Raw genomic sequence first — 24,700 nt, forward strand, 5'->3', positions numbered from 1 at the left:
ACTGCTCACTTACAGCACAGGATGCTCGTGCTGGTGTGTGTTGAGTGTGCGCGCGCGTGTGACAGGACGGTCCTTTTTCCTTCTTGCAAATGCAACAGGGCAGTTCTTCGACGTTCCTCCGCTTGGCCCTCTTAATCTCGTGTCAGATACAGGAACTCCCACATTGATACTGGTCTTTTTGAGTGTGTGTGTGTGTGCGCGCTAGTGCGTACGCTGGAGGCTTCTTCAGTAGACGGGAAGAGCTTAACTCGAGCAGACAGCTCAGGCCTGCACTTTGACACACCCTGACTCATTACATACAGCCCGCACACAGTGGAATATTGTCATTAAAAAAGACAATTAGATATGAAGTCAAGGGAGCATCACTTGCACACATGGAAGCGCAGCGCAGGAAATATAGGTGAACACACTCGCCTTCATATCCCCAGGTATACGAAGCAGAGATATTAATAATCATGATGTTGCAGAGTAATTAAAATGATTCCAAATGATGAGTGTGTGTCTGTGTGTTTTGAGTGTGTGCTTGTCTGTTAATTAAGCTGAATGATTTGATATGACGTAAACCGCACTGCTTTAATGGTGTCCTATACTTGATGTGGCTTGAGGGGACAACAGTTGATGGGGCTATAGGGAGAGACAGCATGAAACACACACGCACAACAGATACAGCTGCTCATTGGCCCTGCCTAAGAGGAGCATCCCTTTTTCGACATAATTATCTGTGTCATCACTTATGAGGCAATTAAACAAACATCAGTTCCTATTTCCTCTCCCTCTGTCTCTCCTCTCTTCTTATTCTGGATCTCCTCGCCCTGCCGCCATCTGTGCTCCTATCCCTGGTCCTCCAGTCTATATAGTTAATCCTCTCCTCTCCTCCTCTCCTCTCCTCTCCTCTCCTCTCGCACATCGTCCTCCCCTCCTGTGTGACTCCAGACAAGGTTTCAATTTCAGCATGCTGATTGTCTCATTGCCGACTCTATGCATGTCTAACACTTACTGGCTCTCTAGGGATGGGCAATACACACCATAGAATGCCTATTACACTCCCACGCATTTCTGGGGAACGTGTGCCCATGTTTGTGTGTGTGTCTGTGCAAGGGGTGATGAGGGTGTAAAATGCCTATTACGCTGAGAGTCTGGTCTCTCTTACACTGGAGAGAATTCTCTGGCGCCTAAAGAGCAGAAAATTGCAACGCTCCTCTTCCTCACTCCCCATTAACCTGCTTTTGAAACAAAGGTCTGGCCAAGGTGTGTGTGTGTGTGTGTATGTGTGTATCCCTGCCCATTAGACTTATGCACCAAGGTGAAACACCTTTTGCATCTAACCAAGCAGAAACAAAAGCATTTTTTTTTATGTCTATAGCTTTTTAGATTTTCAGTTTTATTCAACTGCCTTGTACAGGCTACTTCTTATATACTATAATTTTACACAGTAGAGAAAAACTTCTCTTCAGCCTCCTCTTGTCTCTCTTCAATCACTTGCATTTTGTGAAATGTATATATTTTTTGCCCTTAAATGAACTTGTCACTCACTCCTTCCCTCCTTCTTTCGATCCTTTATAAAAGAAAAGGATGGCAAGAGGAGATGGCATCTCTTGAAGAGCCTCGAGATGACTAAAGCAGCGGGCATATTTGTCTAATTTGCACAAAGACATCCACATCAAAGCACAAATCAAGAACCATGCTCATTCAATGGATTTTTATCAGTCTATCCATTTCTTGTTCTTTTTTTTCCCCAGCACCCTCTTTTCTCTGTCACATTCCTCTTTCTCTCTCTATTTTCAGAATGTTATTAGCACATGATAAAAGCAAAAGGGATGTCATGACACAGGACCCCCTGTTAGCATTAGGAGGTGGGAGAGGAAACGAACGGGAGAGAGAAAGAAGGGGGGGGGGGGGGGGGGGGGGGGTGAGAGAAAAAAAAGATGAAAGAGATTTGTCTGGAAATGATTGCTCACAAGGCATTGATTCTCTGCTTTAATCTCACACAGTGTGCTCAAATTTCCTATTAGGGAGATGAAGAAAAGAAGCAAGAGGGAGATGGGTCTTATTCACATAGGTAGGGAGGTGAAACTTGGCATGTCTCTCGGAGCTTCTTTGGGCAGACAGAACATACGTTTCCCTTTTTCTGAAAAAAATCAAAGTAATGTCCAGATTAGCCCCATTGTTATTTTATTTATTTGTTTCTTTTCTTTTAAATGTAACGCCTTGCTTTTGGACCATTAGTATGCTGTAGGTAAGCAGTTGAGACAAAAAAATACTGTTACTGCTACTGTAATGCTGCACAGTCGAATAGAAACACACACGACAAGCCACTGACAGCCGCTGTAAGTGCAAAGCTTCCTCCGGTTAGAGCAGATTAGCCTTAGCCAATTGGTAATCAATACCTGCTATCAATTCTATACCTCCCATTGATGGATGAGGGAAGAGAAACTGAGTGGAGAGTGTAGACGGACACAAGAAAAGAAAACTTTTTGCAGAAATGCTGCCCAGTAACTATATTTCTTAATGTTCCTATTTTTTTTGCATGTGGCTGTGAGCGTGTGTGCGTACAGGCTGCCTTCAGTGTCCATTTGTGAATTGTATCATCGCTGTCTGAGATTAGTGGCTGCTTGGACCAGTGAGCGTATTGCCTGGTTACCGTGGCTCCGGCTCCACACAACCCTCCTCCCATCACTGGATTGTTTGTCTTAATGCTGTGTGACATGGGCCATTGTTTTGTCCATCTGTGGTTAAGAGTCAATGGACAGGGGGTGTATGAAGGGATTGGGGAGGGAAAAGAATAGACGTGAGGGAGAAGAAAATAAAGAAGAACAGGGGTGAAGAGGGTGGGTGCGGGTGGGGGGTGGAAAAGGAAAAGAAAAACAAGATGGGGAGAACAGCTAAGTGGTGAAAAAAAATATGGGAAGACAAAGGTCAAAAGAACCTGAGAGTAAGGGGAAAACTTGCAGTAAACCTGTGATTTCAATATGGTCCTTGGACTTTGCATTCACCACTTCCCTTTCCAGGAGTCTTCCAGAGGCTTTCAGGTCCATATGGAGTGGGGGGCCTTAAGCTCTTTGTGATATCATTGACGTGAAAGACGTTCTGGCCCTGTGACGCCAGTCCCCTCTTCAAAGGGTTAAGTCATATTTAGTATGCGTCCTCAGAGCCCCACGGCTTTGTATTGTAAATAAGACTAATGTGGCATTGGTCAGGTATGCTAATTCAGATAATCAGCGCAATTTCTGCAAATTATAACTGTCAGTGTGTTGGGCACAGAACCTTGGCGGAAAACATGAGGGAACAATTTAGACGGGGTAATACCCCTACACCAAAGAGCTGCTCAACTCAAAGAAAAACAATCGGCTGAGCCCATACCGCCCCAACACACCATTGCAAAAATAGTTTATGGTGAACGAGGCACTTTTTTTTCTGAGGCACAAGTCGGGCTCCTGCCCATTTTTTTTTTGTGTGCACACACACAGAGACCACAAAGTAATTATAATTTGCTTGGATGGAATTATTCAAAAAATGACCACATCTTTTACTCCCTCAGCCATAGAGAATATGGTTTTGGGAAATTTGGGGTAAATTGCTACTTGCCGAAAATATAATAATATACATATATGAATGTGTCTTATTTTGATTTGACAAATGATTTAAAATGCAGAGTATTGTCTCCAACTAATTGCACGGCAATAAAAAGCTACATGCTTTACAAAAATCCTCTTGGGCAAAATCACATCGCTCTCATCAGAATAGTCCCCCCCTGTATTTGTATTCGTGTTGGACACATAAAATAACATTCCAGGTTTTTATTATGCGAGGAATGAATCCCATCTGACTGAAATCTGTGGACTTTACCTTTTACAGTATGTAAGTAACTTCCTGTGTCACGGTAAATGAAGAAGAAAAGGTCAAAAATAAATGACTGCATTTAATCATCTGGATGTGAGCAAATCGATATGCATTATAATGCATATCGATTTGCTCACATCCAAATCGATGGTCGGCTTAAACTATCCAGAGCAGTTCTAAATGTACATATCTAATAGATGAATGCTTAAAGCTGTTCCTAATAAAGGGCTGAAGTGTCCTTTCATGAGCTAGTTATCTGGTTTCACCCTCTCCATTCTACAACTTAAAAGAGAAAATGGCGACCGCTATGCTAACTCTAGTGGTTTTGCTAGATCTGGGTGTGTGTTGCATCCTTTCTCTCAGTCCTCTGGCCATCCATGAATGTTTATGTAATGGCCACAAATTACTGAGACAAACCCTGAAAATAGACTTCTGTCTGAGGAGAGACCTTTCCGAAAAAAGACAACCACTGGAATGGCGAAACCATCCCCACCACCCGAAGGAAAAAAAGAAAAAAAAAACGAGGCATAAGATGAATAAGTGAAACTGAGGGAGGAGGTAAAACCTAATACCTCAAAAGTTTCTTCAATGTCATCACATCGAAATGCTCTTTGGGATGCTCTTTCCCACATTGAAAATGGGATGATTTCTTTTTTCTTCTCTGTGTTTTTTGGTTCCTCGACTTAGCTCAGACACAATTCGACGGCGTGCATTTTACAACAAGGAATGTCTGTGCGTTCGGAAACAGGCAGGATGGCACACTTTCCCACTGGCCGTGCTTCCACCACCTCCTCCTGCTGGAAACACGCACACAAACACGCATCTATATCCACACTCAGCCACATATATATGTGGATAATAAGAGTCCATTAGGCTCAGGTTTTAGCCTACAGCTGCTATGTAAATGGTTAGCACTGCTACACTAATTTAACTAGGACCAAAAATGTCCTAGAGCCTTATCACTCAGAGAAAACAAAGGGCTCTGGACACACTCGCACGTGCACCCACACGCACATGATAAAAGTGTTGCTGGTCTAAGTCAGAAGAGATCTTTTGTTTAAAACAGGGATTCAGACAAAGAGGGTCTTCTCCCTCCCTCTTTAATGCATGTCGGGTGACGGTGGTTGGGGTCGGGAGAGAGGAGGGGGTTTACGGAGTGATGGAGATGTGCGGGTGGTGGGGTTGGTGTTGGAGGGATGGATGACAGGCTGGATTCTCAGACATAATTACCTCCATAAGATCCCATCTCCCTTTCCTTTTTGAGAGGGACAGAGGGAACAAGGAAAGGAGAAAAAAAAAAAGACAGAAAGTGAAGTATGCAGAAAAGGCCTCATGTTTCTGCTTGGTCTGGCTTATGAGGAGCTTTACACATGATGGAGCACAGGGCTAATGGGCGAGGAAACACATAGAAAAACACACCCATGCTTGCACGCACGCACACACACACGCCTCCTGAAAATGCTCTTTGTAGTTAAACAAATGCTCAAATGGTCGAGAGATTCAGAGCTGGCAAAAAAGGGAAAAAAATCGCTGTAACAACTAAGCTTCAGAGGTTGTTAATTTCTCAAAAAGTCCAGCTAAACAAATTGTTCAAATTATCAAACCGATGATGGAATACCCATGACTCGCAATCTGTCATATTTTTCTTTTTTAGCTGTTTTACTAAACAGCTCCATTCAGGACGTAACTTCATTACAGAGCGCAGAGAAGTACAAAAAATATCTAATTTTTCTAATAACTTTTGGACGACCCTCAAAGCAAAATGGCCTCTAAGTCCTCCGTGTTGAGAGGCAATTCATTTATGCCCGCTCTTCTGATGCAAACTGGCATTTTTTATAAACTCAATTTTCTTGATCATTTCTAATTGCACACAGAGAGGGACGGTTTATCTCAGAAATGTGGACACAGTGGGCTTTTTGTCTCTGAAGGACGCAGTTGAGAGGTTGCGGTGAAAAGTTCCTGCTGTTTAGGCCGGGAGTGCTAACTGCTGCACATGCAAGGGTGCAAGCGGGCAAGCGAGCACAGAGTTCACTCGCTTCACAACGGTATTTACCAAAGGTAAAGGCGTGAGTTGGCTGGGCCCAGGTTACGAGAATTAAACACTCAAGAGGACAACAGAGACCGACAAGTTCTCAGAAAAACGCAAAGACACACAAATGCACACATACATCGGCAAACCTATGCATTTACAAGCTCACAAGTACTGCATGTACACTCCTGTCTTTGTTCAAAACACCTATATTCTTGCGGTGTGTCTCTCCAGTACCGTATCCTTAATTAGGCCATAAAATCAGCATCAAAATTGTTTAATGAAAGCCATTCACATGTACATAAAGTCCCAAGCATTAGAACTCTTATTCCCAAATGAGCCTATAATTATGTGGCTTGGTGCCAACTCCCAGGCTTTAAGAGAAAGATACCGGTCAGCACTTAAATTAATCTTTTTCATACCAGTCTCTAATGAACAGAAAGTGCTTGAGTCAGGAGTTGTAGCCCAGAAAACTAACAGCACACGAATACACAAACAGAGGGTCCTTAAACTGAACGTTGGATGAAAATGTTACCTACTATAAAGCATTTTCCATTGCTGAAAAAAAAACCCATTCGCATCATATATCACTGCGGGAGCAATCGCCTCTCTCGTAAGGCGGGCTAGCGTGTGATGCTAACAGGAACTATTTTGTAATCGGTTAAAAAAAAAAATCCTAAAAATAAACAACAAATACAACAACACGGATTTTATTAGCAAACTACAGAACAAGAACACAAGCCCAATTTATTCCACTGACTCTCAGTGTTTGATCTCTACTTGACATGGTTGTAACTTTGCTCACTGCGTACACCTGCCAAATACTTATGGGCTACAAGGAAGTAGCCTTTGAAACATTTACCACGTACCATGTGAAAGAATACCGTTGTTCAGAAGAAAGTTATATAGAGTGGGCAAAAGAAGGGCATCCAGAAAAGTGGCTTAGCATTTTGGACGGTGCCAGCGTCCGCTTAAGGTTTTACGTTATCTTCCTCATGGAAATTCACCATGTGCCATCTCAAAGCCAAGGTATAAAATGAGGGTCCAAGCAACAAATTTAGTGCGTTTTAAGAGTGGAACATTGGAAATTTGGTGCAGCGGCCAAATATTGCTTTTGACAGGTTTAAAACCTGCTTGGGCGCATTGGTTTGAGATTTAAAAAGGGAAGGGGAGGAGGACAAAAAAGAAGAAAAAAAAACGGTAAAAGGCCTGGAGAAAAAAATGGACAGGAGCTGGAGGAATAAGCAGGACAAAGAAGGAGAGAAAGAAAGAGAGGAGGGAGGGGGGCAAAAAAGAGGAGATGAGAAAGAAAGGGGGGGGGGGGGGTTGGTGGCTATGTTAAAATGTAAGGTAATGATTTATCTAAGCATGCTTTTCTGCTGCACCCCAAATCTCACCGAAACTTTGATCCATGTGTAATTAAAACCAAACATTCACCAGCAGCAGTCTCCACTCCAGGACAGGGAGCTCGTCTCCTGTTAATGTGTGTGTGTGTGTGTGTGTGTGTGTGCGCTAGGACTCACATATGTTTCTAAGCGCTGGGCCCCCATCTGTTTTGGGAGTATATGTACAGTATAAACAGGACACTTTGGGGAGCGCAGATTCATGGTGGAATATACATGAGCTGACACACACACACACACACACCTAAACACACACACACAGACAGATGTATGGGCTAATGCTATGCTGGAATGCTCTTCAAAATGTGTTACCCCCCCTTACTTTCCCCATTCCCCCCTGCACTACCACCACACCCCACTCCACCCGCTCCTGCAGGTCAAGCAAAGCAAAAACAAGTTAAGCGCTCATTTTCTCCCGGCAGCATTAACATAGGGATGACTAAATAATGGACCCTGACTCTCTGTCTTCTGGTTTAAATTACAACGCAGCCCCCTCCCCTTACACCCTGCAACCCCTTACCCACCATCCAACCCCCCACTCAAAGAAAAACGATTAATCTTTTTTTTTTTTTTTCTTTCTTTCTTTCTTTTTTTTGTCTCTCTGAATGTTTTACAGTTCTGTTACACTTATTAGCTGCTGGCAGGACGGAGACTCTTAAATGAAAGCCAAATTGCTTTGGTCATGAGAAAGGAAATGAAAGCTCACTCCAGGGAGAGACTGTGCAGCCATAGCATACATGTGTGTGAGTAACGTATGTGTGTACAGGCCTTTCACTATGAGATCCTCCCAAGGTGAAATTTCATAAGCTGACTTGCCTGCTTGGGATGTCCCTGTGCACGGGACACTGTGTGTGTGTATGTCTATGTGTGTGTGTGTGCATGTTTCAGATATAAGAGCAGCAGCCTAATAGGAACAGTATGCTCATTTTGGAGAGATTAGGAGGAATGGACGGGCCTGTATCGAGAGACGTGATCTGGATATGAAGGCCAAAGGAAGGAGGGAATGAAGTACGGAGTGAGAGAGATTTGACAGAAGAAAGAGAGAGTGATGCAAGGGAGGGAAGAGATAGGAAGAGTCTAAGGAGTAAAGATTGAGGAATCTGACTTCAAACAAAGAAAACTGACCACTTCAGCTAATATCAAGGTTTTAAAATCTAAAAAAAGAAGAACAACAAAAATAAAAATAAAAGTGGAAGCCAATAGAAAATGTTAAAGTCAGGCCATGTGTGCACTCCACCAGAAAAAAATAAAAGATGTGACAAAAAGTTAATCCCCAAAGTATTAACTGAAATAGCCTTAAAACTAACAAATATTCTTAAGTATCACAGTTAAAGCAAACAAAGTAGGTTGAAAAAGCACAGACCTTGGCTGCTGGGGCACTCCTTGACATGGAACAGCTCATGAAGGCTCAGCCCATCCTCATCTCCTCCCAGGCCTTGCTGGTGCAGCTGGAGTTTCCTCAGTCCTTCGTTCTGCTGGTGGCGAGCTGAGCGGGCGTGCTGCACCAGGTTGAGGCGGGCCTTGGTGGAGTAGTCGCACAGCGTGCAGTAGTAGACACATGACTCCGGGCTATACGAACTGTCCAGCTTCTGCAAAAGCTGTGGAACAGACAAGTAGAGAGTCTGAAGGTTAGATGCATTCACCTTTTAGGGACAGTTCAAAAATTTCAAAGCAGGAGCAACTTCATTGTTTTTTTTTCCAGATATCTTTGTAACATTTTAAACTTGGCCAGAAAATCCTTCCTTCTATTATCCTTCCAGTTGAATTCCAAAAATTCAAACACCCAGAAATCCCACTTGCCTGGTTCTAAAAAAGCCACAAAAAAAAGTCAATAGTCAGCATTTCAGTCAGACCCATTATTGGCTACAGTGGTATTATAGATATTTCTGAAAGAAAAATACTAGAGAGCAAGATTCCTGACTAATGGCTCTTTTATATAAGTCTACTGCACAAGTAAAGATCTTCAAGAAGTACATATTTAAAAAAGGTATAGGCATAAAGGCAAGATATAAAAGGGACAGACAAACATGAAACTACCAAACAGAAATAGATATAACTTCTAAGCAGCTGAGCTTAGTTTAAAGACTAACATTTCCAATTAACTGGATATTGTCTAAGTAATGCAAAGACAGAAGGCCCCCCCCCCCCACAAAAAGTCAGACAAGGTGTTGAGTTCAAAACACCGTTTTTGTCTTTAACATGCACATTGTCCAGCTCTCCATATTGTTAGCAGCTGCAGGGGTTTCTCATTCAATGTGTGCTGTCAGTTGCAAGCCCCTAATTTCCACTTGCCTCTTTAATGGCATTGCAGCCATGCAAAGCTACCCCCTACCTCTTGCCCTGCCCTTGGTGCATGTAGGTGCACAAACACCCACACACATGTACACACACACACACACACACACAGGCATGCACGCACAGCCCCCATCCCACCTTGCCCTACTCCCATACACCCAGTCAAGCCAAGCATATCAAGTGTGCTTCTGTTGTTGCTGCCGGGCTAATGAACAATGCACAAAAACAAAAGACCAGGCCAAGCTTTTATTATCTGATCCTCTGTGAAGGGGAGAAGAGAGAGAGAGAGGGAGAGAAAGAGAGCAACAAAGAGAGAGAGAGAGGGGAAAAGATAGCATGGCAGAGACACAGGGGTGGCTCGCAAAGGTTAGTTTATACTTTGTTAAGATTTATTCATACAGCCATGTGAGAAAGAGGTGCAGGGTTCTGTGCATGAATTAATGCAGATAATGACAAGTGTGCATGTGCTAGCCCTACTGAGTCTCTCACCTCTTCCTATAGGAAGACGTTTCATTCTGGAAGCAAATGAAAAGTTAGCCAGGTAATATTTCCTCCAGAGTATAGTTGCATCAAGCTATATGGAGCAGGAAGAGAGAGAGACTGGAAAAATGAATGTGTGTGTGTGTGTGTGTGTGTGTGTGTGTGTGTGTGTGTGTGGTGGGAGGAGTGGGTCGCAGGTGTATGAGTTCTAACCACCCCCCCTCCTCCTTTGACAAACAGGGATTAGCAACATAGCTACAGCCACTAACACATCTTTTCTCTCTGTCTCTCCCTCTTTCTTTCTTTTGTAGGAAATCTTGCGAGGTTTTTCTCACGAGACGGTGGGACGTCCCCTCGCAGTCAGAGGCCCTTTCAGAAGTCTTAAGTTTTAATTAAGTCGGAGTTGTCAGAAGAAAGCTCCCCTAGTCCAGAGCTCAGGGCCATTAATTACAGCTATCTTTGTTTCTCTGTGAAAGGAGGCCTCCCTCGCTCTTTTCTCTCTCTCTCTCTCTCTCTCTCTCTTTCTCTTTGCTTCTTTTCTTTCTTCCCCTCCCTACCTCACAGGAAAACTGGGCTGTCGAGCCTCACTGTGGAAACACACTTTTGCTACGGAAGCAAGCACGCATATATCACATGCATAAACAAGAAAGTGTGACGTCATGGCTTTTCTTTCAATATGAACTTTTCAGCGTTTCTTTATAAACACTGGCATTAAACAGGAGGTGCTCAAAGTACCTTCTGTTGAAAACGACCTCTCAAAGCAATGCCATATGCTATACAGCATATGTAAAAGCCCGTGTAGTTGCACACATTCTGACTGTCATTCATCCTCTGATCAATTAGGACAACCACAATATCAAAACAGGATTAGCTTGGAACTGGTTCTTTCTGAGCTTAACCGTATCTGGACATTTAAACACACTTTTATTTTAACGTCATTCTGATAGGAATGGGGCCCAGCTACAGTTGAATGAAGCTGAAAGCGGGGCTCTTAGAGCTGAATAGAAAACTGGTAATCAAACAAAGCCTTTCTTTCCTCTTGTGACAACCTCGAGAAGTACGTTAAGAACAGCCCCATATGAAGACCATGCTAGAATTGGAAAGTGTGTGAGCACACATGGCCATAACAGTTAAGAGTCTTATCAAGAGAGGCAGAGTTTCAGAAAATACTTGATGGCTTAAACTGGTTCCTAATGGCAGTAGGAGAATTGTAGTGCTTGTGGCCTCAAACACCACACATCCTTTACTGCTGTAAGTTACATCGTAATGTTTTTAGGATGTGAGGCTTCAGCTGAGAGAAGCTGAATGATATACTTTAGGGTTGAATTGGGATGCCAGATAGGTTTAGACCTAATATTAATTCTTCCCCCATCAGCACATTCCAGAGGGTTTGTTTAAGACCTAAACTAGAGGGCTGTCTGTCGCTCTCTGGCACTCCGCAGGCCTGAAATGCAGGCGGTCTGGTGATCACAGGCCAGAACATCCATGATTTATGAACTTTTAAAGGAGCACTTTGACTCCTGCCAGGCGTGGGCTGTGTAATGCATATTCAAACACACAAACACACTGTTCCTGCTCCTGGGTTTGTGCCCCTGTGTGTCTACTTGCAATGTGCATGTAATTTATGCTGCTGCTGATCTGTATGTGTTTATACGCACATTCGTATCATATCGAGCGTCTTTGCGCAGAATGGCAAAAAGAGCCATCCTTGTCAATATGGCACCTCTCCAGCCTGCCTGGTGGTTAATTGTTGGGGATTAGTGTTTGGCAAACAACCAAATAAGCCAACACTCCCTGTGGGCCAATCAAAATCAGCTACACAGCACTCCCTGGGTGGATCTAAACAGGGCAGAGACATCTCTAGATGGCAAAGGGGGTACATGCACACACATAAAACCCCTTTCAGTCATCGAATATGCCACATTGCTGGCTTTATCAATATGTTATTGTCAATTGTCAGTATCAATTCTAATAGTGTGACTAGCGGAGAGAACATTTAGTAGTCTCCACTCAAGCTTGATTTAGACTTCTGCGGGAAATCTACGTCCTAACTTGCGTAGTGACCGGAAATTCCTTTAAAAATTTCTTTAATTTACCGCAAATTTACTGCAAACGTCCACGTCACTACTGCCTGACGTGTAGTTACATTTATAGTAAAGCTCACATATGAGAGCAACAGTGGCTCTCTCAGTATGTGTTTCTCTGGTGTTGCAGCAAGTGATTGTTACCGTGGACCCAAAAAGGGCTCAGACAGAAAGCGAGAGACAGAGAGATCCCTCTTCTGGTCAGGGAATTGCAAAAATATATCATTGTGGCAAAGTGAAAATAGAAATGCGTGTGAGGTAACATTTAAATATGTGCATGTTACTGTTGTGTTGCAATATGTAGATATATATGTGAATGTTACCAGGTTTAAGCGTGTGAAGACCGAAAGCGACCAGGGTGCTCACTCAGACATTAGCCGACACATTAAAACACAAGGAGTGCTTGTCTGACACACACACACACATCACAATGTAAATTACAATACTCAGGACTTCCCATTCGGCTGTCAGAAACACAAGACAGTCAATGCTGTCAGTGACTTACACACACACACACACACAGATGCAAAAACACCCTGGGACTTGTTTTTGGGAGAGGGGAGGAGAGTCAGTCTGACAGGTAAAGGAAGCTCCCTGGTGTAGCAGTTTGCTGCTGCTGCTGTGTGTGTGTGTGTGACTGAGGACGACAGAGGACTGCATTCATTATGCAGAATGAGATGTTTACAAAACACCTTTCTCACACACAAGTAAACACGAGAACACACACATCTTCCCCTCGGCTCGCTGCCTGGGTTTGCGGGGAAGGATAGCGGCGCTGCTGTCTCGTATCCATTTGTTCTATCTGGGGTGACAAAGCTGCCTCATTAACTGAATTCTTAATAAGCCAAGCCAAAAGACATCTCCTCACAACTTCTTTTATCTCCCTGTGCATGTACGAGTACGTGAAAGAGCGCGTGTGGGTATAATTTCAATCCACCGTTTCTTTTTTGCTCTATGACTGTGCGAATGTGTGCGTGCGTTTTTTTATGCATTAGTAATTTTAACTCCACATTTTTTTTGATATTATCTCATAAGTATTTTTTGCGTCTGTCTATAATTTCAGTCGGGCGTTTTTTCGTGTTGTTTTTTGTGTTTTTTTGTCTTTGCCTGTGATTGTGATGCGTTCTCTGGTAACGTGGAAAATAAATTCAAAAGTAGAACCAGGCAGCGGGGTTGCATTTTTCCTCCATAAAGCAAATGACAAATTAGAGTATTCGGTACAAACAGGACTCTTTCCTGTCATTAAGTGTAGAAACAGGCAGCTAATGAATACATGCTGAAAGTGAGAGGTCTCCGCCACAGCGGTTATGCCTTAATAACCGGTGCTGTGTGCATGTGTGTGCGTGCGTATGTAAAGAAGTGCATACATTCAGTTTTGTTTTTGATTCCTCTGAGAGTGTGCACATGCATGCAAATGTACACCCCGCACATTGTGAAAATAAAAACCTCTTTATATCTTTTCATCTGTATCTCCTCTTTTTTGGGGGGGAGCAGGGAGTTTTGTTGGTTGTACCTTTACCCCCCCCCCCCCCCCCCCCTTTTTTTTTAAGAACGTCACCAGCCTCCAGTGCTATCCCCTGGGCCCCTGAGGGCCATCAGAGACAAAAACAGCCCCACTTGGCCCAGCAAACAACAAAAGCATGTATTGTTCCTTGAAAGTATTTTAAACACATACCAGTACTGCCTGGAAGGCTGCCAAGTGTAGAATTCCATCAGTGCTACCAGCTCCCTAACACATGTTACTGCTAACCGACACTCAGCCCCCAAGACATAGATGTAACGCAAGATTGCTGCCAATGGATTCACTGGCAGACTGCACTGCTCAAAAGACTTGCGGAGAGCCCAGGTATGTGCCACCTTCCTTCCACAGATAAAGAAAACAGAGGCGGTGGTAGAGAGTCAGCGTCAGTGCTGCACAGACACAATAAATTAATATGCATATAGAAGTGCAAAAAAAAGTGCTGAGTGCACATGCACCAATTTACACACACACTCAGTGTGCGTCTGCAGTTACCCTCTCCTACAAAGCCACAGTGTGTAATCTAAAGATTCAACACAAGGCACTCCCAGCACACCTGAATCCAACCGACTCGACCTTCTTTTATTTCCTGATGGTCATCTTTCCTTTGCCTCCTGCCCAGGCTCTCATTTTCATAAATGCAAAAGAAAATATTTCCAAGAGCTAAATTGGCTCTCCTGTTTCTCTGGCTGCTGGCAATCACATGTGATCACAGCTCTGGGGCCGATCCATGAGGTGCAGGGGCCTGTGGATGAGCTTAGCTTAAGTCACCCAATAATAATAAGCATTCATCTCATAATCACTGCCAAGACAAATAAATGAATTATCACAATGAGTCTTTCATACGACATTTTCTCCACTTCTGTGCTGTCTCCCTGTCTCTTTCTCTCCCTTTCTCTGTTGCTCCTTACTTGTTCTTTCTTTCTTCACTTAATTTCTTCCTTCTTTACTATTTGCAGACAAATAGCGATAGAAGTTAGTAAGTGCACGGTGGCACGGTGGTTAGCACTGTTGCCTCACAGCAAGAAGGTCCTGAGTTCAATTCCACCATCAGGCCGGGGTCTTTCTGTGTGGAGTTTGCATGTTCTCCCCGTGTTTGCGTGGGTTCCCTCCGGGTACTCCGGCTTCCTCCCACCGTCCAAAGACATGCAGCTTGTGGGGATAGGTTAATTGGATAATCCAAATTGCCACTAGGTGTGAATGTGCGAGTAAATGTGAGTGTGAATGGTTGTCTGTCCTTGTCTGTTAGCCCTGCGACAGACTGGCGACCTGTCTAGTGTGTACCCTGCCTCTCGCCCTATGACAGCTGGGATAGGCTCCAGCGCCCCCCCGCGACCCTGAAAAGGATAAGCGGATGGATGGATGGAAGTTTATAAGTGAAGTGTGTAACTGACATAAAGATCAATCTGAAGTTCACACCTACCTGACCTCTAGTCTCCCTCCTAAAACACAACATTGCTAAATTATAACACAATTAACTTCTTCTTGTCCTGATCAGTGGACAGCAAGGAAATTAACGTGTAGTTTCAAAAATTGCAGATTACAAAAGACAAAGACACCAGAGCAGATCTTCCTTACTCACTTAAGCTCAAGTGTATGTGTGTTGGGTGTCTTGAAAGCCAGCTCACCTCCATCCCCCATGAAAATGGATCAGTATTTACATTAGCATTAGATTTAGACAGCATGGCTCAGCCACTTACTGCCTATTAGCTATCCTGACCTTAGCCCATTAGGGTCTAAAAGCCCCCCGCTTGTCTCCATCACCACCAGGTGAGACTGACCAGACCTCCCTATTTCCCTAAACCATTGTGCCACTGATTTTATCTTTTCCACCGACTCAGAGTAGGAGACAAATCGTGAAATGCTGAGAAGAAGATCACTGAAGTGCTAGCATGCTTGTTAGCCTGTTATATTTTATACTGCCAGTGTGCTAAGACTTTCGGGTAGGGCTCATCTTTTTCCATTTTCCCAACACACCAAGATGCTTTTGAGGAATCAAAGCAAGTTCTAATTGACAGGGTCTACGAAAAACACGAGTAAAAGGGTTCCAAATCTGGGACTTTAGCTCATTTACCTGTATCATCAAAGAAGTTTGCGCTACACGGTTGTTGTTCTGTTTAACAGAAACTGAAAAGGAAGAGAAGGTAAAATAATTTTGGTGCTAAAAGGATCAGTGACTTTTTGCCAAGTTTGTTTTGCTTTGCTCTGGTGGTAGTGGGGACTTGCTACAAAAAAAATGTCTCCAAGAGAAAGTGTGACAAAAGGAATGACAGAAGCATACAGTGAACAACACTAAGCGAAAGATTTGATGATACACGGGGTGAAGAAAATCTGTGACAAGGAGAACAAAAGAACAAGAGATGGAAAGAGAGCGAGAGAGAGAATGATAGGGAAGAATCTAGACGAGTGTAGCTGGGTTCAAATCACTAATTACACATTCCTGAGCCTGTGAAGGGGAGTATTGTTTTCCAGTTAGCCCCTATCCTGTCGCATGGTTTCACTTAGCACAAAACAAAAGGTACAGGGAACAAAACACAAGCCTAATACCAGGCCCTGTTAATGACAGAGAAATGGGAGAAATTATCCCTGGGGTGGATCCTCGTGAGAAAATGGCTAGTGATTACTGGACAAAAGGGAGTTCATTTTGAAACTGTCACAAAATGGCAGACTGCCTGCTTCTTTCTTCTAATGGTCGTATTTATCAAATAGATCTGCCTTTTAATGCTTTTTTGATAGACATATCACTGTGCCCATCTACAACTATAGATTCTACATAGTGGTATATATAATGAATAATCAACTTCATAACAAAGAAGCATACAATTGTCCTTTGTATGCTTACATTACACATTCCAATTTAAAAAAAACAAAACAGTGTCAGGTCTTATTCCTTGGAAACAATATGAAAATGTGGCTTGTTGTGCAGAAAGGCTGCGTCCAGGTGTGTGTATGTTAGGCTGGTCTGTCTGCCAGGAACAGCACAATGAATGTACCTCTTCAGCAGACATGTTTTGCATATTGCCACAGGAAATCAGGTGCCTTGCAGGTGACCTACAACGTGGCTCACTTGATCCGCCGCTACTATTTTTATACAGAGTGCGACCATTTCTTTAGCAGTCGACATCAAAACTCTCCCAGTTAAACAATTTGGAGATATGTCACACAAACTCAGTCATTGAGCCCTGCATTTGCCAAGCTGGGTTCTTCTTTTGCTTCTGTTCCAGCAATGAAGAAGACTACCAATTTTTGCAAGAGACAAGGGGCGGCGTGAGGGTAAGCTGATAGCGGTGGCAGCACTGGGCAGAGTTGCCTAGCTAGTAGTGTTTGCCCAGGCCCCAGCCATCTAAAGGAAGGATATTGTTTTCCCCTGAAAAAGCCTCAGCCGCAGTCCGCATACCAGCGTCCACTCAACATACCAATGGGCTCTTTGAAGATTACTCAAATGTTTGCCTTTGTCCCCCCTCCCTCTGCTCCTGCCCCTAGTCCTATCCTAAACTCCTGCCAGAATGAGGAAAAGAGGAGAAAAGGGCAGCGGAAAAGGGAAGAAACAAAAAAGTCTGACTTGTATCTTCAGAAAACAATTGAAAAACGATACCGTCCTCTGCTGCACTCACGATACAAAATGGCTTCTGTAAACGACGGGCAGCTACTGAAAGGAAATAACAGCACTCTGGCAACCAGCACAGCGAATCCAGACACAAACAACAGAGAAGAGCGGCGTAATAATGTGTGACAGGTGAGGCACAAGGATCCAAGTCTCCCACCTGTCTGTCGATAAATTGTGACATGCTTTTACAGGCGCTGCTCGCAGTCAGAAGTGAATATCATGATTCGAATCGGTTAATTTAACTAAATGTGCTGGAAACTACCCTCCCACCTCCACACCCCACGCACCCCCCAATACACACACACAAACCACATTAATCCTGAACAAGTAAGTGGGCTTTCTATCAGGTCTATTTCAAAGCATTAGGGATTACCTCGCAGAAACTAAGCTGCTTGAACTCACAGGAGGTCAGCGGTATTGTGCTGCCGCAAAGATGGAAGGCCAGTGGTAGAGACGGATAGACAGCAGGACAGGTCAGCTCCCCTTTCTGCAGCTCTCCGGCAACATCCCTAAATCCTTCTCCCTCCTTCTTTCTCTCCCTCTTTTCATCCCCGTCTCCCTCTTTCACCGTATAATCGAATATCTCCCACTACTTATCTATTCACTGAGCACCTAATGGTTAAAATCAATTACAGCTGGAATGCTGAAATACCGAATACGGGTCCACATGCTGATAATGACACAAAGAGTGTGAGAAGGAGAGAGACGGCAAAAGAGAGAGAGAGAGAGGGTGACTTGGGACCGTTCCAAGGGAGTAGCACAATTACCTCCAATCGATCGATTATTGATTTGAAGGGCGTTGAGGAGTATTTCAGTTCAACTTTGTCCATATCAATATCCTGATAGCTTCATGAGAGGGAAGAAGCACGGCTGCCTAAATACCATTTTTAAGCTGATGTAACGTTTTAGACTATTTCAAGAACGGAGCTACAAAAAAAAAGAGGCTACGATTTTTCCTGTCAGCTTTCTTGCAAATTAAGCGCACATTTTTAATGTCAGGTGATTTCAAAAGTAAAGCTAATGAACTTACACAAAAAGTATTTATCTGATCTCTCTGCCATGTGATCTGTCTGAGGCTGCTCTGATCAAATCAATGCATCAAAAGTGGAGACAACACGCCCCCGAGAGATCATGTTTGAGCTCATGCGCCTTCTTTGATTATTACTTTGTTTTCAGTTGTTTTTCTTCTTCTTCTTTCTTTTTTTTTCCCTAAACAAGCTTGTGTCTTTGTCCTAACAGGATGATCAAGACCCAAGAGAAAGGCGAGGATAGGGCGGAGTTTGGGATATTTAAAAAAAAAAGGTTAGAGGAAGACAAGTGTGTGAGTAGGGGGCATGTGGATGGAAAACGGGAGGAGGGAAGTGTGTATCTGAGCGTCTGTTGGGATATAGTGAGGGTGGGAATGTTAAGACGAGGGGAAAAAGACAAAAAGGAAAAGAAACTTCTGGTAACTCCTTTGTTCCCACATCCCAGCAATGCTCCCTTCCTTCTGGTGGTCTGGAAGACACTGACCCCCCCCCCACTCCTTCTGCACACTTCACAATCCCCCCCTCTGCTATCGTTCCCATACCTGTCAGCCTCGATCTGCTTCACAGTCCCCTGCACATGGACGCGGCCCAAATGACCCACACCTCAGAGGGGTGCGAATGATTATGAAAGGGATCACATCTAGCTATTAATATGAGAAAACCAGCTCAGTCTGTTTTTCTGTGTCACACACAGAAAAAAGAAACACACGCACATGAACACACCTAGTCAACAAACTCATCAAAAAGTCAAGAATTTGAGGTAATTTAAGAGGGGAAATTAAACATTACATATGAGTGTCAGTCAAGTGCTGGACCAAAGCTGGACATTACGCACCCACACCCACAGATGTGTGTATAAACACTCGTGTTCTGCCGACCATCTGGTAAAGGCGTTGGAGGGAGAAGGGGCGAAACTCTTATTAATATCTATGAGGATTATTTGGCAGAAGGGGGGAGTGTGGGGAAGCCTGTCCATTCAAACCTCTCCGTCAAACAGAAAGCTACAGCTACAGAGTTCACACACACAAACACACCCGTGCACACACACCTGCTTTTGTGCTTTAATTAGCCGCTACCCTCCATCCTCCCTCCCCCACCCACTTCACCACCCCCGGACCTCTGAAAGATTTCTATTGTAATCTCCATGCAGGTGAAAGAGGAGATGATTTGAATAATCTACTAACTGGCATCAGGAAAAAAGAAAAAGAAAGAGGGACGGACAACCTTTCTGGCAAAAAACAACAACCAAACAAAACAAAAAAAAACCACACAGAGGTGAATTAATTTATCTGCTCAGGTGCTGAACTCTTGTTGGCATCATCTGTCTCCATGACAGAATATGAAAATCTATATCTAGCAGTCAAGTAGCATCTAGCGTGAAGTGGCTGAGAACATTCCTTTTTGAAGAGAACAGCAACTCTTTAAGTCTGTCTGCGAGTCTGAGACAAGGACGCTGTGATCAAGAGCCTGTGTCTGGAACAAGCGTACACGGGCTCAAGTGGGAATGGTAACTTGATGACTACAATTGTGAACGAGTGCGTCTCTATGAATGTATGTAACGCTATACCTCTTTATGGACATATGAATTTAAGAGTGTGCGTGTGTGTGTGTGTGTCATAAACGGTGCCATGCATTTGAAATAGATCCAGTCTCTTTTCTATTCCGGGTACCAGCACAATGACTTTTTATGCAAATCTATGGGAGTCAATCTCCTGTCCATTTCCCCATCACACAAGTCCAAATGACAGTCCAATAATTTGGGCTGCATATATATAGGGCCATTTGATTTTCAAATGAGAGTGGGCAGGGTTGACCCTTGCTAATAGCCAAGGCACAGTGGTAGACTTAATATCACAGATCACAATATCACGCAAGCGCAGCTACCTCCATCAGAGAGAGATGGAAGAAAATTAAATGTGAGGAGGGGGTGGGGGTGGTGGAGATAAAAGACTGAAAAAAGGTCCCTCAGTTGATAGAAAAAGCAAGAGAGAGAGAAAGAAAAAAAGGGGGCAGAGAGAGGGAGGGAGAGCTACAAAGAAGATGATGAAAATGAGAAAAGGGAGGCGTTTGGATGCATCTACAAACCACAGTCTCCTTTCCTCATCTTCTTACTCCCTACTCACCCTCCTCCCATTACAGCCCTTGTTTAATTCCCCCCACCCCCTGATTCCCAGCCATGGTGTTGCCAAGAGGATCATGGGTAATGAGATGGCCTATCTGCTGCTCCCCAGGGGAGAGATAGAAAAAGAGAGAAAAAAAAGAGTCAGAGACAAAACAAAAAAAGGGCTGGTAAGACCGAGTTTGTGAACGAGTGTTTGAGCGAGAAGGAGAGACAGATGTTTAAAGAAAGATGCTTTCTATTATTTTTCTTTTCCTCTATTTGTCACACTAACAACTAGGGTTGCCAACTCCCTGAAAAATAAATAAGGGACACCTCGTGGCCAGGGCCGGGCAACCCAGTTGTCTTCACCCTTCCCAGCAAGGCTGGACTGGGACAAAAAATCGGCCCGGGCATTTTGACTAGAGACCGGCCCACCAGGATAAAGATTGAAATGTGACGTCATTCAGGGATAAAACCGCAAAGGATTCTGGGAACTTGTGGCAAGAGGTACTAGCGCACGCAGGCTTTCAATTGAACTCAGTTACACAGCGATAAAAAGAAACCCAAAAAATGGCAAGAAGCTGTTGTATTATTAACTGCAATAGCCGGTCGCATGACAGCCACGGGAAGCCGATGGGTAAAGAGATCGTTTTTTTTTATCGGATTACGTCGTTGAAGTGAAAATTTTTAAGCCATGTTTCCGAAGTAAGAGCCGACGGATGGTCTGGATATACCAAATATAACATCTCAGAACACTCCAGCTCACATGTTAGTCTGATCCAAGCATTCCCACAAAGGTCAGAGTTTTGTAGTAGTTAATGCGTCATTTTTCTTAACATAATTGGTGATATAGGTTACAAGCAAGTCTGGCGCTGAACAGAAATTGTCGCGCTATGCTCCTTTGTTTATTGTGCATAAATAGTGAATTGTCCTGACACAATATTGCGTTTCGCTTCTGTTATAACCATGGTACACTGACAAAAACATATACTTTTATTCACAAGATAAAACAGTTGTTTTGTATCACTAATTGTCCATTGCGATTACAACATACAATATTATTGTCACTGCTACATTTCTGTAATGCTACTGTAACCGGTTTCTGCTTCATCCCGCTGCAACAGTTCGGCCCAAACAGACTCCTCGAGTCTCTGATCGATCGTTGCCACTTTATTTCCTGAATGGAAACAACGGTGCATTATCAGTGCACAGGCTCGCCACACACCACTCCGCACAGCACACTACGGCAGAACATCTCATTAGCATTCCGCTTTAGCATACAGTTTCACACATTAATAAACAAATGAAAAGTACATAAAACTGGTGTTGGACATGTGTCCACTAAGCACTTATTACACTCGGTGCTCTTCAGCTAATCAAACATGTTTTATGTGTCTGTACTACTTAGCTATATTGTGTGCGGAACAATACAACTCACCTCTCGTATGGCTATGGCAGACTGGCAGCGATTACTGCAGCCAGCCACACCGAGAGGGGGGGCGCTGTTTCCCCATTACACTGATATTTGTGGCAAGTGGAATAATACCACATAAACACTGTTACACTACCAGAAATTATTTCCACTACTAATTAATTACCGTTGAGCTCAAAGGTCCTATTAATAAACTGTTAATGAATGTGTATTTATGAAGACGATTTGTGAGACTGGTAAACTTATGATATGTACAATAGTCTTTCGTTCTACACGGTGCGTTTCAAGGTCCTGTACCCATCCGTCGGTAAACTGTACCTGGGCTTGTTGCAGTGACCTGAAGTTACTAAACTTCATGAGTGTATGCACTCACTCCAAGAACCGTATAATTATAAATATGAGCGTGGTGAAAGTTGGGCAGCACGCTGACGTCTTTTGTCCACTCTTTCACTCCTTTGATTTTTTCCTCGTATCTTTTCTTTGTCTTTTCTTTGAGTCTGTCTTTGTACGGACCGGCATTATTCTCCTTTTGTTTTGTACATTCCTTTTTTGTGCGGCAAAGAAAAAAAAGAAGGTATTGGAACCGGAGAATGAACGTTTTGCGGTGCTGCAAATGTTTGCATTTGATGCGGTACTTGGATTGTTTTGCCACGAGTTCCCGGCATGCAATGCGCGAAAATCACGTGATTGCTAAACAAGGGGGAGGGTGCATCCAGCCTCCTCGGCTGTAATTGGTCCAGCCCAGAGTCGATCATGACCAATTGGCCAATCCAACACCTTCCATTATATATACCCTTCCTAAAAAAAAAATAAATAAAAAAAATCCATCGGCCCATAAAAACAAAAAATCGCCAGCGGCCCACCGGGCAAATGCCCGGTATGCCCGATGGCCAGTCCAGCTATGCTTCCCAGTGTGGTAGCTCTTTTTTTGTGTGTGAAATTATTTTTTTAACCATTTGACTTGAAGTTGATTTAAGCAGATGCATATTCTTTGTGATATGAACACATGGGAAACAAATGATCATTTAGCCATTTATTTTTAGCTCAAAATGACAACATTAACACAGTAAAACAGGTCTCCTTCTTAAACAGAAGCCTGTCATGCTTAACTTTTGAGAATATAAGTAAATCTTTCTTTAAAAGAACTCTGTCCTGCTTAACTTAAAATTATATAAATTAATAGAAAACAATAGAAAGAAAAATATTCTTGTAACTGTGCACATATAGTGCATTTAGTACAATTGGCTTCAGTTGAGGTATTATTTCAGCTTTTCTAATGCTAATCAGCTGCTCCTGTTTGTAAACCCGCTTGTTCCTATGATTACGCATCATAACTCATCATCATTATTCATCTATGTATTACTTTTATGTATTAGTCATCTATTTGTTGTAATCATCTATCCTTACAGATGTTTATTACACAAAATAAGTTATATTATCACACTTCTGGCCACATAGCGCTGATATTCACTGCACATGCCCATATTAACTTTTTCCAGCCAGGTGTTTTCCTTTTCCCATTCCTCCCAGTACTTTTGCAGCCTATTTTTCTTTCTCTGAGCGAACAAACATTGCTGCTCTAATGCTGGGCTCACACTGTGCGATTTTTGGCCCATTTTGAGACGATTTCTGAGTCGTGCGACGGATTTGGTGATCAGACCGATTTTGGCCTTCATCGTGCGTCGTGTAGTATACGTGGGGTAACGAGAAGCGATTAACACCTCACGACCAGCTCCCGATCATCAATCGCTCGTGAGGGTGTCACCGCAGCCGCTCACACTGCGCACGCGCAAACACGTAAACGTCGGTGAAAAAGACGGAGCAGCACAGCTGTGCAGCGTGTGATCTGGACACAAGCGATGGAGGCACAACTTGTAGAACTTTAGAAAGCTCATCCGAGCCTTTTCGATGTGGCATCACAAAATTATCACGACCACAACAACCGTGAAAACAGTTGGATTTACACTGCTGCTTAATCACAGCTGCCTGATCAGTGTTTTTCATTAGCAATTTAGCAAAGTTGATGGTGGTGGTGTGTGTCTGTGTGAGTGAAAGACAGAGAGAGCGAGCGACAGATTGTCTGTTATAACCTTCATGTTATGGAGGCACAGTGTGAGCACTCAGGTCGCATCAGAGCATCGGGCGGTATAGTGTGAGACCTGCATCGTGACCTACCAACTTCTAACCCCTGCGAGTCAATCGTGCAGTTTGAAAATCGCACAGTGTTTGCCCAGCTTTAGGTGTACTGTCATCCGAGACTTGCACCGCAGTGTCGGCGTTTGTTTCCCTGTTGGCCATGCTTGTTGTTGTGGTCATCTGTTGTCTTCCGGTATTTTCTCTGTAAGCGACCTTTCCTCGACCAATGAGATAATCTGAATTGTCATACTCGAATTGTCATAAGTGTGCTGTCAGCTCATTGGTCACAAAGCAGGAGAGGGGCTGGGAATTATGTTTTCAAACAAAGCGTTAATTCCATTAACATTTATAGACTACTTTTGATTCTCACTATATTACGGGACAAAGTGCGTCCCTTATTAGCTCAATACGGGACGTGTACTTTTGTTTCGAAATACGGGACGATTCCGTATTTTAAGGGACGGTTGGCAACCCTACTAACAACCGACTACTAAATCTGAATATCCTTTCTCTTCCGATCGCCATCATAAAAAGTAAAAGAAAAAACAAAAAAAAAAACGTTTTATGACCTCGAATTTCTGAGTTCAAAGGAGATGGCGAGGGAAGTAAAGGAAGGGGGAAAATAATGAAAAGGAAAACAGAGATATGGAAAAGTGCAGTGGACCCTGGAGGTCCATTTCCGCTTGAATTATGACGGAAAGTTGGATAGACTGACAGCGGTTGAGGACAGTTAAGATTTACTCAGA

At 43.4% G+C, this 24,700-nt stretch overlaps 1 protein-coding gene across 1 annotated transcript in view; it reads right to left on the bottom strand.

Annotated features, from left to right (window-relative positions):
• Positions 1–24,700, bottom strand: part of zfhx4 (zinc finger homeobox 4) — an 84,401-nt gene that overhangs the window by 29,549 nt on the left and 30,152 nt on the right. Inside the window, exon 6 of the mRNA XM_085362992.1 lies at positions 8,636–8,870. Coding sequence (XP_085219118.1) covers positions 8,636–8,870 — 235 coding nt within the window. The remainder of the gene's footprint in view (positions 1–8,635; positions 8,871–24,700) is intronic.

Source organism: Diplotaxodon limnothrissa, linkage group LG9, assembly GCF_057381915.1.
Source record: "Diplotaxodon limnothrissa isolate DT_005_m linkage group LG9, D_limnothrissa_male_GT1.1, whole genome shotgun sequence".
Taxonomy (NCBI): Eukaryota; Metazoa; Chordata; class Actinopteri; order Cichliformes; family Cichlidae; genus Diplotaxodon; species Diplotaxodon limnothrissa.